At 33.4% G+C, this 16,786-nt stretch overlaps 5 protein-coding genes across 6 annotated transcripts; 3 read left to right on the top strand and 2 right to left on the bottom strand.

Moving 5' to 3' along the window:
• Positions 1-7,968: 7,968 nt before the first annotated feature.
• Positions 7,969-10,745, bottom strand: LOC139109698 (chloride channel CLIC-like protein 1). Of its 2 annotated transcripts, none has more exons than XM_070668964.1 (10): positions 10,409-10,745; positions 10,067-10,144; positions 9,847-9,986; positions 9,480-9,725; positions 9,229-9,375; positions 8,986-9,094; positions 8,764-8,922; positions 8,492-8,682; positions 8,188-8,257; positions 7,969-8,115 (listed from the first exon to the last, which is right to left on the bottom strand). In XM_070668964.1, the coding sequence occupies exons 1-10, from the start codon at positions 10,416-10,418 to the stop codon at positions 7,994-7,996; spliced, it is 1,272 nt and encodes a 423-aa protein (XP_070525065.1). In that variant the 5' UTR covers positions 10,419-10,745; the 3' UTR covers positions 7,969-7,993. The 2 variants fall into 2 exon arrangements, with proteins under 2 accessions (XP_070525065.1, XP_070525064.1); XM_070668963.1 differs by having other exon boundaries at positions 9,847-9,991; positions 10,409-10,744.
• Positions 10,746-10,776: 31 nt separating this feature from the next.
• LOC139109705 (replication protein A 32 kDa subunit) lies at positions 10,777-11,898 on the top strand. Its single transcript, XM_070668978.1, has 2 exons — positions 10,777-11,169; positions 11,260-11,898. Exons 1-2 carry the CDS (start codon positions 10,917-10,919, stop codon positions 11,730-11,732), a joined length of 726 nt encoding a protein of 241 aa, XP_070525079.1. The 5' UTR covers positions 10,777-10,916; the 3' UTR covers positions 11,733-11,898.
• A 222-nt stretch (positions 11,899-12,120) lies between these two features.
• LOC139109703 (uncharacterized) lies at positions 12,121-13,961 on the top strand. Its single transcript, XM_070668972.1, has 6 exons — positions 12,121-12,686; positions 12,782-12,840; positions 12,924-13,049; positions 13,138-13,296; positions 13,369-13,554; positions 13,660-13,961. Exons 1-6 carry the CDS (start codon positions 12,479-12,481, stop codon positions 13,801-13,803), a joined length of 882 nt encoding a protein of 293 aa, XP_070525073.1. The 5' UTR covers positions 12,121-12,478; the 3' UTR covers positions 13,804-13,961.
• On the bottom strand, positions 13,955-14,997 carry Rps23 (ribosomal protein S23). Its single transcript, XM_070668986.1, has 3 exons — positions 14,871-14,997; positions 14,363-14,522; positions 13,955-14,278 (listed from the first exon to the last, which is right to left on the bottom strand). The coding sequence occupies exons 1-3, from the start codon at positions 14,872-14,874 to the stop codon at positions 14,011-14,013; spliced, it is 432 nt and encodes a 143-aa protein (XP_070525087.1). The 5' UTR covers positions 14,875-14,997; the 3' UTR covers positions 13,955-14,010.
• Positions 14,998-15,001: 4 nt separating this feature from the next.
• Positions 15,002-16,615, top strand: LOC139109697 (DNA polymerase delta subunit 3). The gene is made up of 2 exons (XM_070668962.1): positions 15,002-15,200; positions 15,299-16,615. The coding sequence occupies exons 1-2, from the start codon at positions 15,141-15,143 to the stop codon at positions 16,613-16,615; spliced, it is 1,377 nt and encodes a 458-aa protein (XP_070525063.1). The 5' UTR covers positions 15,002-15,140.
• The last annotated feature ends 171 nt before the right edge of the window (positions 16,616-16,786 follow it).

Below are 16,786 nucleotides of genomic sequence, written 5' to 3'. Positions count from 1 at the left end.
AATATCGATATTTGCTTTACGCAAATTCCGCGAACGAACACAGATCGTTTCTACAAATGGAATTGTAGAACAAGTTAACTTGATATTAAGTTAACTGGTCGGATATAATTTGGAAAGGAAATACGATAGGAAATACACTTAAAAGAAAAGCGATACCATCGGGAGGAAATAGAGGACATCCAGAGCTGGATAAAAGTGGCATAAATCTGCTGAATCGAGATATCGAGATTGCTGAGTAGTAAAGTCGTTATACGATTTCTTATTTCCAAATAGATCGTAGAAATCTTTATATGTACAGACTTAGAACATTTATTTTAATTAAAAATTATTATCTCAAGTAAAATAACTTCATTCTATGTAGGGTTCGTACATTTAATTTTAAAAATATTAATTTGTCAATTTTTTATTTTAAAATTATTTTACATACCGCGCAAGGTGATAAGATAATCGGTGATTATTTTAATATTCTATAAATAACAGTGAAGAATTAACAGAATATCGATAGACTTGCGGCGATAATTCTGAGTAACATCGTAATAAGTGTTCCCATATCGTTCACATTTCGTGCTCAAACCGGATCCTTTAACATTATAAAAATCAACCTCGGCTGTATACGTAGGCATCCACATTCAGTATCGAGTATAACGATGAACCGGAATCGCTCCGAAATGCCCCGGAAATCGCTCGCGCATTTTCACACGTGCCAGGATTCACGAAACGCGTCCGCTTCCTCCGCGATGCAGATGATATCGCGAAGCCATAAAAACAATTTCCAACGTAGGTCTTCTCGAATCGGGATGATCGCAGCCAGCCGGCGGTATCCTCTCGGAACTGAGAAATCCCTCGTTTCGGAGGAAACGAGGACTTAAATAAAGTCGCGCGCGACCCTTTTTTACGACTGATATACGTTAGCCTGGTCGTTAGCGACAAGCGTGATCGTGCTCTTGACTTACTCTACGTTGAGTCGGTCGAAACATCTCTTCGGGGATATCTGACGCACCTGGCGAACCGCTATGTGAGGTCGTTCTCTTCCTAAGGTGACGAAGATCCTGGAGATTTCAGTGAGATGGAATAACGTTGTATCCGTGTGAGTTTGAAATCCGAGAAAATTACGGCGACATAAAAATTTTTTTTTTAAACAGAAATTGCGACGACAACGAAAAAAAAACCCTGGTTTTTTTTTCTTTTTACGTTAGATTAAATTTTTTTTTCTTTTTACGTTAGATTAAATTTTTTTTTCTTTTTAAATAAAAAAAATTAATCGTTACATTTTTTGTTACGTAAAGTTTTATTTAATATTTGCAATTCATTATTTCTTCGCTGAATCTCCACAAATTCAATTCCGGTTCGTCTGTAGTACAACACGGGTGGGATAACATAAGAGCGGTTACAGCCGCGGAATAGGACAGCAAGGGTCGAAGAGTGATGCGCCTCTTGACCGTGGACCATACGTAAAGCGGACGAAATTAATCGCGCAATAAAAGCTGACAGCTGGACACTAACGTGCTAGTGCACTCCAAATTCCAGAAAATATATCGTTCACACCTGCACGACAAGCAAGGTGAAGCCGAGGCGTTAAAGGCAACTTTATTAGCTTACCTCGAACTTGCCAGGGCAAAATTAACTTGTTGAGAAAAGTATGCAGCAGGTGACATTAATTACTTTAATTGAAATTATAAATAGACACACATCCTTATATTTGAATTAAAATAATTTCCCTCGGTTATTCACATTTTATATTTATATACTGTAAATTATAATTAAATTTACTTCATGTACGTACAATAATGTTATAAATTTTTCCTGCGTGATAAACAAAAAAAAAAGAAAAAGAAAAATGGAAAATGTAAAACATTATTATATAACGAGCGCGCCACGATCTTTGCGGAAGAGTCGGAAAAGTAATTGAGCCTAAAAAGAAAAATACGCCAGTCTTTTAATTAACGTCTCAATCATTAGAAGTTTTAGTTACGTCTTACAGGCAAGTGATTCACCTGCGTGTCTCACCATTATCGCGCGCGACAGCTCGTCGCTCGGGGTTTCGAAACTCGGGGAAGAAACGCGTCGTGTCGCGTTGCGCCGCGCGCCGCTCGAGAGAGGAGCAAGTGTAATTCAATGCCCGATGTGTGCAAGCAGGCAGAAGTAACCGTGCGATAACACGGCATTCCGCTGTGAGAGGCCAGTAATTAAGACCTTAACTGGTCCCAAGAGGTCCCCGACGAGCGCATCGTTCCCTTCTGTCTTATCGCGTGGCGCGCTCGACTGCTCGACGCGCTCGTGGCTTATTTCTACAGACGCCTGAGAGGATGCGGGATACAGCTCAAGTGGCGATATAGTTCTTTCTCTTAAGTAGCTTGTCTCCTCGGATATGGATCGATCGTGCTTAAGACAGATCCACCCGCGACCCGAAAGGTTTTGCACAAGTCGTCGCGATTTAAGTCTCGTTTCGTTTCCCTGATCAATATTTTCAGATACATCGAATATGCATTTTTCTCGCAAAATCTGCTGTTATTATTTTTTTCTTTTTGGTTGATACTAAATTAAATCTTCAAAGATCAGTCGATATCGAGAGTACCGTGCATTACTCTCGTCTCGATTGTATGTACGTATACGTAACGCTGATAAACGCATGCCTAATGGAAACGATTTCACGTGCTCGCTCGCGACGACTGCCGAAACGCGGTAATAGACAGTTTACATTCGGCAATCCTGGCGAACAGAGCGAAACGTTTACCGTTAGCGGTAACCGATTGTTACGTTCGTCGTGCGTGTTCCCAATAGCGCAGTACGGTTCCTTCATGAGTTACTGATTCCCGCAATCAGTGAGAGAGCATCAGACGGCTCAGAATCCCGAAAGATCGCGCACGAACGGGAACACGACGCATCGCAAATTTGTCGCCGAAATAGACGACGGTCGGAAACGTTATCTCGTAAAATACTAAAAAATTAACGCGCAAACGATATATCTTCAACATCCAGAAAATAAATCATCAGAATTGTCTCGATTTTCTTGTGATAAAAGAAAAATTAATAGAATAGTACGAAATTAAAAAAGAAAAATGTATCGTTAATTATCTCTGCTGCGAATGTCCATAAAAAATTTTGTAATAGTAAATCTGGCGCAACTTTATATTTTATTCGGTGCAAACTCGTCGGTCGTAGAATATCACGTACGTTCGACACCGCGCTTAAAAGTTCTTCGGAGATCCCTTTCAGGATCAGGCATCGGCGTTTCCAACCGCAATCGCGATAGCTGTATCTCGTGCCGAGGCACGAGATCGGCCGAATTAGAGTTCTCGGCGGTTTACCCGCGGCCAACGGGGCACAAATTCGACAGGGGGACCGTCGTCAATGGGGGCAGGTGAGCCGGGGCCGATGCTCGAGCATGCATGAAGCACGCGGCCGATTCGGCTGCACTTCAAACGCATTCGAGCGATCGATGCACTCGAAGATATGGGATAGGATTCGTTATTTTGATAGCGGACTCGCGCGATCGTATTCACGGCCACGTCGAGTTGAGTTAAGAAAACGTCCGTGATCGCCGGAGCGATCATAGAAGCATTAATTCTCTGAGAAAAAAAAAAAAAGAAATCGCAAAAATAAATTAAAATTAAACAGTTTGTTATAAGACTGAAATACAAATAGTTCGCTTACACGAGCGGGACTGAATTAAAATAAATTCTCCCTGAAATAAAAGGCATCCTAGCAGCCGTTCTTACATTAATTCACATAAATATATATAAATGAAATATTCATCGCGTATTTAAGCCGCTCATTAAAACATCCTCGGTTATTTGCATTTGACATTTCAGGCGTCGAACCGAATTTATCTGCATTTCTCATTTTAGGGATTGAATCGAGAAAGGGCGCGTTCAATTCTTTTCGCGTTTAAAATTTACTTTTTCGCTGTTTACGGTAAATGCCAGTCAAGTTGCGTAACGGGAACCGTGCTGAATTACCGCACTTGCGTTCTCCGCGGAGGTGAATTTCAGCAGATAAGCCAGGACACCGCACCGTGCGCGTCAGTAGTTAACAGAAAAGGCGGAAACTTTCGGAGCGAGATACGTATAATACGAAGGAGCAACGGGGGCGGTTGTTGCGTACGTGAAGAAAAGTAAACCCAAGCATCCGCCGCCCTTAGCTATCACTTGAAGCATGTAATGCATCCCGTGCACCTACGTGCGGTTTTACCCTCTTCTTTTCTCTCCCCCTGCGGTCCCGGGGCGATTTTCACGGCCGCGTGAACCCTTTCGAACGTGCTCGTGATGTGATCGCGAACGATAGCGTGCCCCGAAATATTTTGACCGGTGCGCGATCACCCTCGTTCTTACAGCGAGCCACTTCGACCGTGTTTCACGACAGATGAGCTAAGAAAAACGCGATAATAAAGAACAATGTTCAGCGTATAAACGACTCATATGTGTAACTTTTTTTTTGCAAAATTGGTCTTATTCTAAAAATCGACGCGACGTGAAAAGAACAAGTGTGTAAGAGTAGCAAATAAACCAATCCTTTTATTTACTCCGCGCGAATGTATTACGTTTGGATAATAAAGCAAATTTCTCGCGGACCACCGCGCGAAAGGAGAAAATAATGCGCTGTTATCGAGAAAAAAAAAAAATTTTTTCTCGATACCTTACGAGGGTCGGCGGGCGATTCGTGTCCCTGGCAATCTTTCCGCGGCAGTCTCGCGAAATTACGAGGGACTTAGGGCAAGCTAGCAGTTGCGCGTGAACAAGGCGAAAACTCCCCTAAACTGACTAACACACGCCGCACTTTCCTGCAGCCGCTTCCAGCGGGTGCCGCTTCGCAAACGGCGAAACTAGACGCAACACACAATACCGACCCGACCACCTCTCTTTGGTATTACTTCGGGCATGTAATAGAGCTCGCGAGGTCGACGGGAACCAAAAGGTGCATCCTTTCCAGGCAAATACCGCCGTGGTACCAGCAGCAACGCGAGAACAAATATTTGATGGAACAAACGATGCATAAACTTGTACCGAGACCGGGGCTGAAAAGCAACGCCAGCAAATACGCGAGATCGCGCGATCGATATATGTATTATGCCACAATATGATATACCGCGTCTGAATTTATTTAGGAACAAAAGAGAAATCACGGAGATATAAAGCGACAGCGCCATTTATGGACATTTGTTTTAATAATGAAATAATTGCCGATATATTTAAGCGATACCTATTGAATATCAAAAGCGCTTTCCTTCGCTTTTAATTCTTCGCTACTACGACTTCAACTTTTTATACATAATGAAAATTAATTTGAACTTTATTTGAATTGCATTAGTTAAATTCAAATTAAAAGTGGAATAATATTATGTATGAGGTATAATTATATTTGAACTGTGCTAGACATTGTAAAAATTTTTAATATTAATTTTATTATAATTAGATATTACGGACTTCGCGCTTGGTGCACGTTATTTACTTTTACTTGCACGTTAAAAAAAATTTCTTTTAATAATAAAAAACTGTTTTGCATGTAATAATTTTTGGCAACAAATTATGGAGGTATTCATATATCTTACGTGGTACTTCGACGCTTCTCATTTTTTTTTTTTAATATACTTCACATATACATTCGGACATTATATTCATCTTTTTAAGATATCCAAATGAAAGAATGTGCCATCGGTTAAACTTACAAGAAACAGTCTTCTTCGGCGCCGATATTTCTTTATTATTTAATTTTTGCTGTGAAAGCATTGATAAGGTTACTGTCTTCCTTTATTAAAAAGAACATTAACAATATATAAGAGTATTGAATATTTAAACAAAAACGGCAATTTAATCACGGGATCGTGTAAAGGGTGTAAAAGATTGAAATAAACGAAAGGATAAATCTGTCAAACTCGAGGTTTCCCGGCGCGGAGATTCCATAAATGCTCAAGAAGTAACAGAAATTTAGGATGAATAAGAAAGTGACCAAAGCCAAAACTCATAGCCAACGTCATCCTTGATCGGCAGCGAAAAGCTCGAGTTACATATTACTCGATGGTAATAAAAATGGTGAAACAAAATTTTACCATCGATTCTACCATTAGAGCTTTCCGCTGTCTAATTAATTTGTAAATACGTATACAGATGTAATATCATTAATTTACTAATATTATAAATCAATATATATATTTAAACATATATTGATAAGTTTTCAAACACATACAGCAATAAAATTTGTAAATTTTCCTTGCAATAATACATTAATTTTTGTGAAATAAAAATTTAATTTAACTTCTTATCGTATTAGATAATAAAGAGTAGAAATATAATTTAAATTAATATTAGGTTAGTAATTAATTAAAGCTTCTGACAATTTTATACGACGATTTTAATAACGAAAGTTTATAGACCACATCCGTAATTACCTATAATTTATCTATGTTGATTTGTTTTATTTGAATACATTCAATTTTATCAAGTGTAAGTATATGTAGTGAAAATGAACAGAGTTGTGACATGACATTTTGCAATAAATCTTGCGTAATGAAAAGCCCGCAATGCGTTCGCACTTTCGGTAAATGCACGTTTCCGGTGGAAATGCAATACCTCACTCACGACTCATTAACGAATTGAAACCCGATAACTATAAAAGGTGCACACATTTGCAATAATGTAAAACCTTTTAACGCTCTAAACTCGAAATGTAAAATGTTTGTTTCACCCAAAAAGAAAAAAGATCGATATCATGAAAAATCGTGGGGCGATACAAAAAAAAAAAAAAAAAAAAAAGAAATGGAGACTAATGTTCTTCTCATTTTTCAAAGCCTTTCGACCGCGTTTTTCGTCTTGACGTACAAGAAACTGCTCGTGTACGCGGTCTTCAACGCTAATTAGTGCATTCTTCGCAGATCCTTGACGGTAACTGACGAGTTTTTAAAGTAAAACGTCTCTTAATCAGCTGTTAAATTTACTAGGACCTAATATGATCTTAATTTGATAGAATGGATTTCATCGTACAAAGGTAAAGAAAGTAATTTGTTTCAACCATGGCAAAGTTTTATTTTTTTTAATAAAATTAATTAAAATACGTACGCGCGATTGCTGTAGAAAGAAAATTAATTAAAATTTCCAATTTATTCTCAGGATAGAATAATTAATTTTATAAATTCCTGTTCGATTTGCAACATTTTAAGCGTCGTGTTTCGATGAGGTCATCTTCGTTCGATTACTGTTAGACTATTCATCCACGAATACATACAGGATAGGCGAAATTACGCGAGGAACGCAGACGTTACATTTAGCAAATTTGACAAATCCTTGCTTGCTCACCGATCATTAAGCTGAATTGACATAAAGCGCAGCCGCCGGGCTATCAGTCGAACAATAGAATGTTTTCATTTCTACCGCATCTGTCGTTTATTCATCCTCGTGCAATTTGACCCAATTTATTATTACTCAACGATTAAATATACAAATGAGCAATTATAATTATATTGAATAGTTAATATCAGTATCATTTAATAAGGTACTTGGTACAAGTTATACAAAAATAATAGTTGCATACATTTAGCTTTAATCTGATAAATATTCTCTTACATTTACCATATTTATCACAGTAAGTAGCAATACTTCACAAAATCGTCAGTATTGCTGCATCATTATTTCATTACGAATCATGCCTTAAAAAAAATATAGAACTAAGATTAGTGCAAAAGTACAAAAAAAATACATTTTATGATGTAGTAATATAAATTATTTGTATGCTTGAACTACTAAAATGATATACTTATTTTAGAATTGACACATGAGCTCTATGATCTTTCAATATTACAATATGGCATATTACAATATACTTCCAATATTCATTTTTTATATTGAAAACCTATAGTATTTACTTGGCATAAATGATAAAATTTTTATTTTGACGTTAGTACTTGCTTATTAATAATAATATAAAAATTATTATTAAGTATAATTAAATAAAGTACAAGGAGTCAACAATGCAAAATTTTTGTTAAAAATTTCAATTTTTTTCAACTTTTTTTTTCATATTCTACATCTCCATTAACATCTTCACTTTCACTTTCAGACTTGCATTTTTTACGTTTTTCTCTTTGATGTTGCTCTTCATATCCAGCATCGCCTCCAGCAAAATCTAATATACAATAATAATTTTATTTATTTATAAAAATATATATATCATAACTTGCCATTTTTTTAATATTACCATTATCTCCTTTTAACGTAATTTGCTTTAATTTTTTTGAATCTTTCAATCTGTTCCTAAACGGAGTTTCCTGCAATAAAATAAAATGTACGTACATGTAAATACATTTACAGTATCACAAATATTATTTTAGATTATTATTTTTTTTAATATTACAATTAAATTCGTAATAATTTTTTAAAACTATTCTATTAAATAATCTAACAAAAGAACCCTTACGTAAAATTTAATAATTTTAAATCAATGATTTTATTTACAAGCATAAACAAAAATAATCTTAAAAAGTAAGCAAAATATATAATACCTCATAAATTCGTTCAATGCGTTCTGGTGTCTTATTAGAATTTTGTCTGCCTTTTAATCCCAAGCTAAAGGGTCCAAAGCCAAATTTAATATATCCGCCAATGAAGATAAATGGTATTAATACTATACATCCACAGAAACTAAGAAATAGAGCATATACAACCGGATACTTGAGGACGATGTTTAACCTTCCTGCAAAACAATGTATAACATAACTAATAGATCGATAATGTTTGAATTTTTGCATTATTAATATTATATCAATTTACTTACCGGTGGCATTGTCTACAAATTCAGATATAACTACTCCAAAGTAGCTTAAAGGTTGAAAAATAACCGTACTTAGAAAATAAGTCAATGCAAAAGCTGGTGTCACTTGCAATGTAGGATTTGTCATAATTGTCTCATAATATTTTTCACAATCGTTTGTGGCTATAAATAAAAAGCATATATTAATTTCTTAAATATATTCGATAATAAAAATATGTTACTCACAAGAAAAATATGCGAGTATCTTATCCCATAGACCCATTTTATGCGGCTGGCAAGTAATTGGCATTTCTGCAAATTGTGCTTGTGCCGCCATTAATTTAATTTCTGCTTCCTGCAAAGTAAAAGAAATTTTTTAGTGAATAATTATAATTTATTATCATTACAAATTTTTTTCAATAATTTATAAATAAACATTTGTTAGAATATATACATCATCTGTAATAAAATTATATATTTGTAAATTACCTTTATAAGTCGCCACCAAGTTATGAAAAAACTAATCACACATATAACATCAATTGTGAGGAAAATAAGTAAACCTCGTGACCATTTTTGCCTCTTGAAAATCATAAAACCAAGTATGACTATAAAAGAGATTATAGGTATGTCCCACTGTAACAATTATAAAAAAATCGATTAAGTTTATGTTATTTTAATACACTCAAAATGTGCAAGTATGTCTCTTACAAATTATGCATAAATAATATTATTCTTACGTGTTCTTTCATAAACAATAGACAATATGTCCAATACTGCAATGCTTTGCTCGTAAATAAATCGAAATAATAAGCAGCTTCCGCTAAATAATGACATGTTGAGTATTCAGATTGCTTAATTGCATTGTCAAGAATTCTATCAACCTCCCTTATCGAACCTTGGCCGTTTATGAAATTTTGAAGATACTCAAATTGCGAAGAAGACATGTCTATGCCAAGCGTTCCGATTAATCTATCGTCAATTTTCTGCAAACAAAATTTTTCAAATTATTCCATATACAAATATAAATTTGTGTATTGTATCTCTAAAGCAATAGACTGTCACAAACAGTTTTAGGCTTTATTCTGTTTAATTACAACAATTTACCTGCATTGCAAAATTCGATAATAATATATTAATCAAACGTTTATAGAAGATTGCTTCCTGAGTATTTCGTTCATCTAGTACACGACAGCTGCATGGCTGTGTCATGGTAAGTGATTGCTCATTTTTTCTTGTCTCTGCCACTAAACTAAAAATTTTTAGATTAAATGAAAGCCAAAACAACTTTATAACATGCTTAAATACTCTATGAAATAACATGTACCTTGGTGTATCTTCTTCATTTTCTTTTTCTGAAGACATATAGAAGAAAGAATATATATTTTTGAGCTCTGGAGTAGATCTAAAATAAAAAAAAAAAATATATTACATTTATATACAAAGTAAAATTTCTGTATATTTTCCATAAACTCTTTGATCAATTTGGATTAAATTTTACATAGTTATTCTCTAAAATCCTAAGAAAAATATAGGCTCCAACATGAAATATGAACATTCTACTATGATTTAGCCTTGCCAATTTTCTAAATATATGCCCAAACCATCCTGGGCAAGTAATTTTAGGTTGGTATAATAAAATTCCCACTAAAATTAAAATACTACTTACGTGACATCATCGATTATGTCAACTTCCTGGCAATGGACATGTAAGAATGCATGTAGGTGAAATGCAATGAATATCAATAATTGAAAGTCATGCATGTTGCACGACGCAAAAAGCCTTTTTACACGTCTCTGGAGAGGTTAAAGAATATTGTTTTATTGTGTCGATTGTGTAGATAACTCGAAATTAAACCACTGCTACTACTCCATAACCAGAACATACGCTCAGAAGTATTCTGACGCACACCGGTACTTTAACTCCTGCAATAACATTATGGCAGTATCGCCAAATTATTAAAAACAACCACCCTACAATTTAGTTCCCTCGAATAATTCTACAAGTTCACCAGACCGGGTTTCTAACCTAATCTATATTTCGCGCGCGTAAATTTAGCCCCTTTTCCGATATCTTTAGTTACTCTGATCTCTGATCAACTCAGGAATCAAACTTCAATTTTTTCACGAAAAAGTTTTTTTTTCGATTATCTTAAGTAATTATCGCGCAATTCATTATGTGGGACGAAAGCTCTACAAATCTTGGAGGTGGATTTTTGAACGATAGCACGCAAGGCGGTGGTTCCGGCAAAAAAGGGCCGCAAAGTAACGAAAAGACCATCGTTCCTGTAATGATAAAACATATCACGTCTTGCACGGGAGATCTACAACTCGCGGGCAGACCCGTGAATACTCTGACAATTGTCGGAGTCATACGTAATATCGAACAAGATACGACAAAGATCTCGTTTACCATCGAAGATGACACAGGTTTACTGTTTTGTTAATTAAAATCTTCATTAATCAGTTATTTTTTTGTTGTTAGCGACAGATTAATTTATATTTGATTTTGTGGAATAGGTGTAATTACTGCCATCATGTGGTTAGAAGCTGATAAAAATCCTGAAGAAAGCGATAATCAAGTGCAGCTTAATACGTATGTGCGAATCTATGGACTGCTACGTACGCACAATAATCAAAAACATATATTAATCTTGCGTATGCATCCTCTAGAGGATCTGAATGATTTGACATGCCACTTCATGGAAATCATGTATCATATACTAAAAGCTAAAAAGCCTAAAGAAGTTTCTGCACCTCCTGCTAATTCATTTATGAGTGATAGCATGATAAGTGGCATGTCTCCTGAACAAATGACAGTTTTAGAGGTTGTCCGGTCGGCGAATGATGTAGACTGTGGTATCGAAAAACGAGATATTTTACTACAAGTACCTAAACATGTAATACCTCGTGTAGATGAGATTTTAGAATTCCTTCTCTGTGAGGGACATATATATACGACCAAATCTGAAGATTGCTTTAAAGCAACTTAAACTATGTATCATCTTTGAAAAGTTTGATCAAACTTATTTGATAATTACAGATACATTTATATTAATTATGGTATTTCTAGTTGTACGTTACATTACTTTTTTTCTTTTTTTTTGTAAATAAATTATTAGAAATCGTAATCTAATATTAAAAGGTTAATGCAAGTAATATTTTTATTTTAAGCATATTCCTGTGTGCACTAAAGTACTTAATAAATTTTGTAACTCTACGGGTATTGAAATAAACTATATTTTTGTATTCAATAAAGCATTTAATAAATAAAAAAAATAAGTTAAGAACTAACTGATCACAAACATACGGGGATAATATTCGACTACGATTGGTTCATTTCTTACGATTTATTTCCATCAATAGAAATTAAGTTTAATTCTAATTTTTATTTTACTTTCTATTTTTTTATCTTAAAAATTAGAAAAAAAAAAATTAAACTTAGATTAATACATCTATTTTGTAGATTTAAGTTTGAATATGTTTGTCCCAAGCTCTTTATTGTGAACATGCATAATAGATCGCGAAGCCATCTTCCCTAACCCCAATGTTCATGTCTGTACTCCATTGTTTGAAACTTTAAAGTGGATTTTTGCAAGCAACATTGTTTTCTATCCACAAACATTTCCGCGAGCGAACTAAATGTTTAAATCGAAACGTTTTATAAGAAAAAGTTTCCTTTATATCTAACGTTAAACATTTTTTTTCAAAATTTTTGTGCGCTTCATAATTCACTACTATGAATAATACAAACGATGTTATGATAAACATATACGACACCTTAGTGCATTTGCGATATCCGCACGTAACTAACGTAGAGTCGAAGGACTTGGAGACGACGATTCTCGACGGCGAAAATAGGATCTCGTTACTTGCTTGGCTCTTAACAGAAAAGTCAGCATCAATTAAAACCCATTTGGGAAAACTAAAAGATGCTGCCTTGGAAGGTACTCTTTTTTTATTCATTTTTCCATAGTATACATTTAATTATTAATTAAAAATTGTATATATATATATGTATATATATATATTTTTTTTTTAGATCAGTTATATGAATATTACTCTCATATTGGAATTTGTAAGAGCAAAAAGATATTATTGGTATGTTTAAGAAATATTTTATTTAACTGTTAGACTATAATAATTATATTGATATTTTACAACAGTGATGTATTTTAAATTAGGGTAAATGTTCCTTAAAAGAGCAACTACCAACTTTAAGACTATTATTGGATTTTATGAGAAAAGTATATGTAAAACCTTCAACAGGTACAAGTGAGGAAGAAGAGACACTTGTGGATATTATTAAAGTATGATTAAATACAATAACAAAGAATAAATATTTAATTAACTGGTATATGAATATTATTAAAATATATGATTAATATATGTTTTTAGTTGTACAGTAATAATGATAGTCAGGATTCTTCTGCTGTTGTTAAATCAAAAATAAGTTATGATGATGCTGTTAAATATTTCGAAGAAAATAAGAAAGAATTATTGAATGATGACAGTAAAGAAACTATAACTGATTTACCTGAAGACTTAGATACAAAGGTATGGCAATGTTATATTAATAAAATCACAAAATAGTATACTAATTATTTAATTTTATGTAAAAAAATCCAGACTGATAACAAACTAATTAAAGAAGATCAGGATTTACTATTTGATAAAGAAAAAGAAAAGTTTATTGAAGCATTTGATACAGTTTCATCTTGGCCAGTAAAAGCAAGAAGCTTAGACGAAAATATTTCCAATTCTATTTGTTCGAATATTAAAAGTATATGCTCTGATTTTTCTTCAGTGAAAAAGGTAAATTTTATCTATAAATTTTACTTACTATAAAATTTTTACGAAAATTAGAATAAAAAATATTTTTACAAAATAAAATATTAAAATCTACAATTATACTCGTAGGTACTGGAAGCGAAAGAAGAGATATCCAATTCGACATTAACAAATGAACTATCAAAGACTTTGGCACCTTTAAATTCAATTATAGAAGATATAGTTATTAACGTTGAGGAACTTCGAAATCTGATGAATACTAGCGATGAATAAGTCTATGTTTAGTATAATTTCTAAGGCTTTGAATATTTATGTAAATACAAAATTACAAAACTATTTATAAAATTGTGTTACAGAAGCATCATATGCTATAATGGTATAAAGGAAAGTACTTTGATAATTTAAAATAAAATTATTATATAGGTTTTTAATTTCTTTTTTTTTTTTTTATTTGTCAATACATTTCTGATAGCTGATAACTTAAGATCTAGGTCGTTCCTTCTTTTCTTTGTAAAGGGCAAGCAAAGAAACGTTTGCAACTTTCACCACCTTGAATCGTACTCCAGGGATATCACCAACGGCGTGACCTTTACGACCAAATCCTGCCACTAAAACTTCGTCGTTCTCTTCGATGTTATTCAGACAACCATCTCTTGGTACAAAAGCTGTAATCTTTTTTCCATTTTTAATCAACTGCACTCTCACGCATTTACGGATAGCAGAGTTTGGCTGTTTGGCTTCGACTCCTCTATTAAATAATAAAAGACCAATAAATTATGACGATAAAAATTACAGACAAAAGTTAAAATTATCACGCGAATATTATACTTACACTTTTTCTAAAACAATGCCTTTCGCGTGAGAAGCACCACCGAAAGGATTAGCCTTCCATCTGGTTCCCAAATGTGCCTTTTTGTAGTCTTTATCGTTCCATCTCTGCTCACGTCTGTGATTCACGTGCTTACGCGCGGTGCGAAGACCTCTTGGTTTACCTGCAATGTGAAATGAAAAATTAGGTTATGCACTATAGTAATGTACTTTCCCTGACGTATACTCTTAGTACGACGAAAAAGTATTATAAATATCTGCATATATTCACATATAAAACGCAATTATTGTGTCGATGTGATTTACGTTAATGTAATTTATTAAATATTATCACGCTGTTTTAATCACACGATGTACATCAAAGAAAAAAAATGCAATTAATGTACTTATAAGTGCACGCAGGATAAATATATTGAGAGAAATATATTCGTCAAATCTTCGTCAACAGATAAGTACTTTTTATAATTAATATGTTTTAAATTACGATAATATTAGCGAAACTCGTAACATACCCATCGTGTCACATGCGATCTACAACCGGAAAGACTCGAACGTCCATGTGCTGAGTGGTGCTGACACGCGCGTTGTACTGTTCCGTTCTGCGTTCCGTTGCATGAGTTTGCACCTTAAGGTTAGATTTATGCTGGATATACACCACCGCGATTTACATCGCGAGCGACACACGCCATATTCAATGTTGTAAAACGATAAAATTGGAAAACATAACTGCAGCAATATTAGTAATAAATTGAATTTACGATCTAAATTAGTTAAACATCATAATGGAATTAGACGAACAACTAGAGATCGTGGCCAGTTATATTTTTGATAATGACAAACTGGTAATTTTGTCTTGCTTATATTTATTCTACATTGTGCCTTATATATACATTTTATTAATTATTATTTTATATTTTTATTAATGTGATAATATTTTTAGGTAACTTACAAATGGTTAAGCAAAGAGCTGCGTGTCCATGTTAACACAGCAAAGCAGATTTTATGGAAATTTTATCAAAAATACAAGAATGATAACATTGAATGCACATATTTGCTAATTGGTCTTCTAAAGGATAAAGGAATGCGCGTAGAGATTGTTAGAGAATCGAATATATCTAAAGCTAAAGAAAAATTTAGTAAAATTTTATCTGAACATATTTATAGTGTTCATAAACCGCTTGTTAATTTAGAACTACTTGCCAATTCTGATTCTGGGGATATAAATTATAGCACAATAAAATGTGAGGCTTGTAAAGAAAGAAGTGATAAAGAAATGCAATTATTACGTTGGGGTGCAGCTGCTAAAAAGATTACAACAGAAAATATGACAAATTCAAAACCAATAGATTCAAAGTCTTCAAAAACAGTACAAAATTCAATGACAGCAAAGAAACATGGATTTACTAATTTATTTAATGTGGGCGAAAAACAAAAATTGGCTTTAAATGATACTGATTCGTCGAAAAAAGATAAAAATCTTTGCAAGGATTCAGTAAAAAACAAAAATTCAATGGGAAAGAATCAAGAATCAACAGAAGAAACTGAAGAATTAATAGAAAAAGTAAAAGATACTGCAGAAAAAGATAAAATCGTCGAGAAAGATAAAAATTCAGTAGAAAAGATTAAAAATTTAACTAAAAAAAATAAAAGCTCCAAAAACAATTCTGCAGCTAAAAAGGTATCTCCACAAAATAATTCTACAAAAAAAGGAGATTTAAATAGTTTTTTTGCAAAGCAAACGTCTCCTACAAAATGTGTAACAGTAACACCGGAAAAGAAAAATGATAATATCAAAGAAGAATTTACCGAAAAAAAAGTAACTAAAGAAAAGAAAACTTTGCATGGGAAAAAACGGAACAGAAGTATAGAAACAAATGAAAATGCTAAGAAACGAAAAAGAATCGTTGTACAGGATGATTCGAGTGATTCAGAGGTGCACAGTGATATAGAGATGGAAGAACCACAACCCGATCCAGAGCCAGAAACTCTTGTAAAACCAAAGAGTCCCTCTCCACCAAAAGTAAAACATGAAAATGGTAAAAGAAAAATATTAAAGTTAGTTAATAAAACTTATAAAGAAGGAGAATATGTTGTAACAAAAAAAGAACATGTATATGTAAGCTGTTCAGAAGATGAAGAAGAAAAAGAAAAAGAGAGAGAGGAAGAAAAAAAAAGAAAAGAAAGAAAAACGGAGATTAAGATAGAGAACACGAAAAAAAAGCAGTCCACGTTAACGGATTTTTTCAAAAGATCTTAGTATCGCTTCAAAATTATATGATTAATTTATAGAAATTTAATTATCTTTATACAATGACAAATTAAATTAAAATTGTTACTTTATAATTTTTTTTTTTTGTATGGCATGTTCTGCAATTTTCACTATAAGTTTTAAACATGTTAAATCGAATATTAAATTTCTTTCACATTG

Source organism: Cardiocondyla obscurior, linkage group LG18 (assembly GCF_019399895.1).
Source record: "Cardiocondyla obscurior isolate alpha-2009 linkage group LG18, Cobs3.1, whole genome shotgun sequence".
Lineage (NCBI taxonomy): Eukaryota > Metazoa > Arthropoda > Insecta > Hymenoptera > Formicidae > Cardiocondyla > Cardiocondyla obscurior.
The sequence above is the reverse complement of the archived record's forward strand: the minus strand, read 5'-3'. Positions and strand labels throughout refer to the sequence as shown.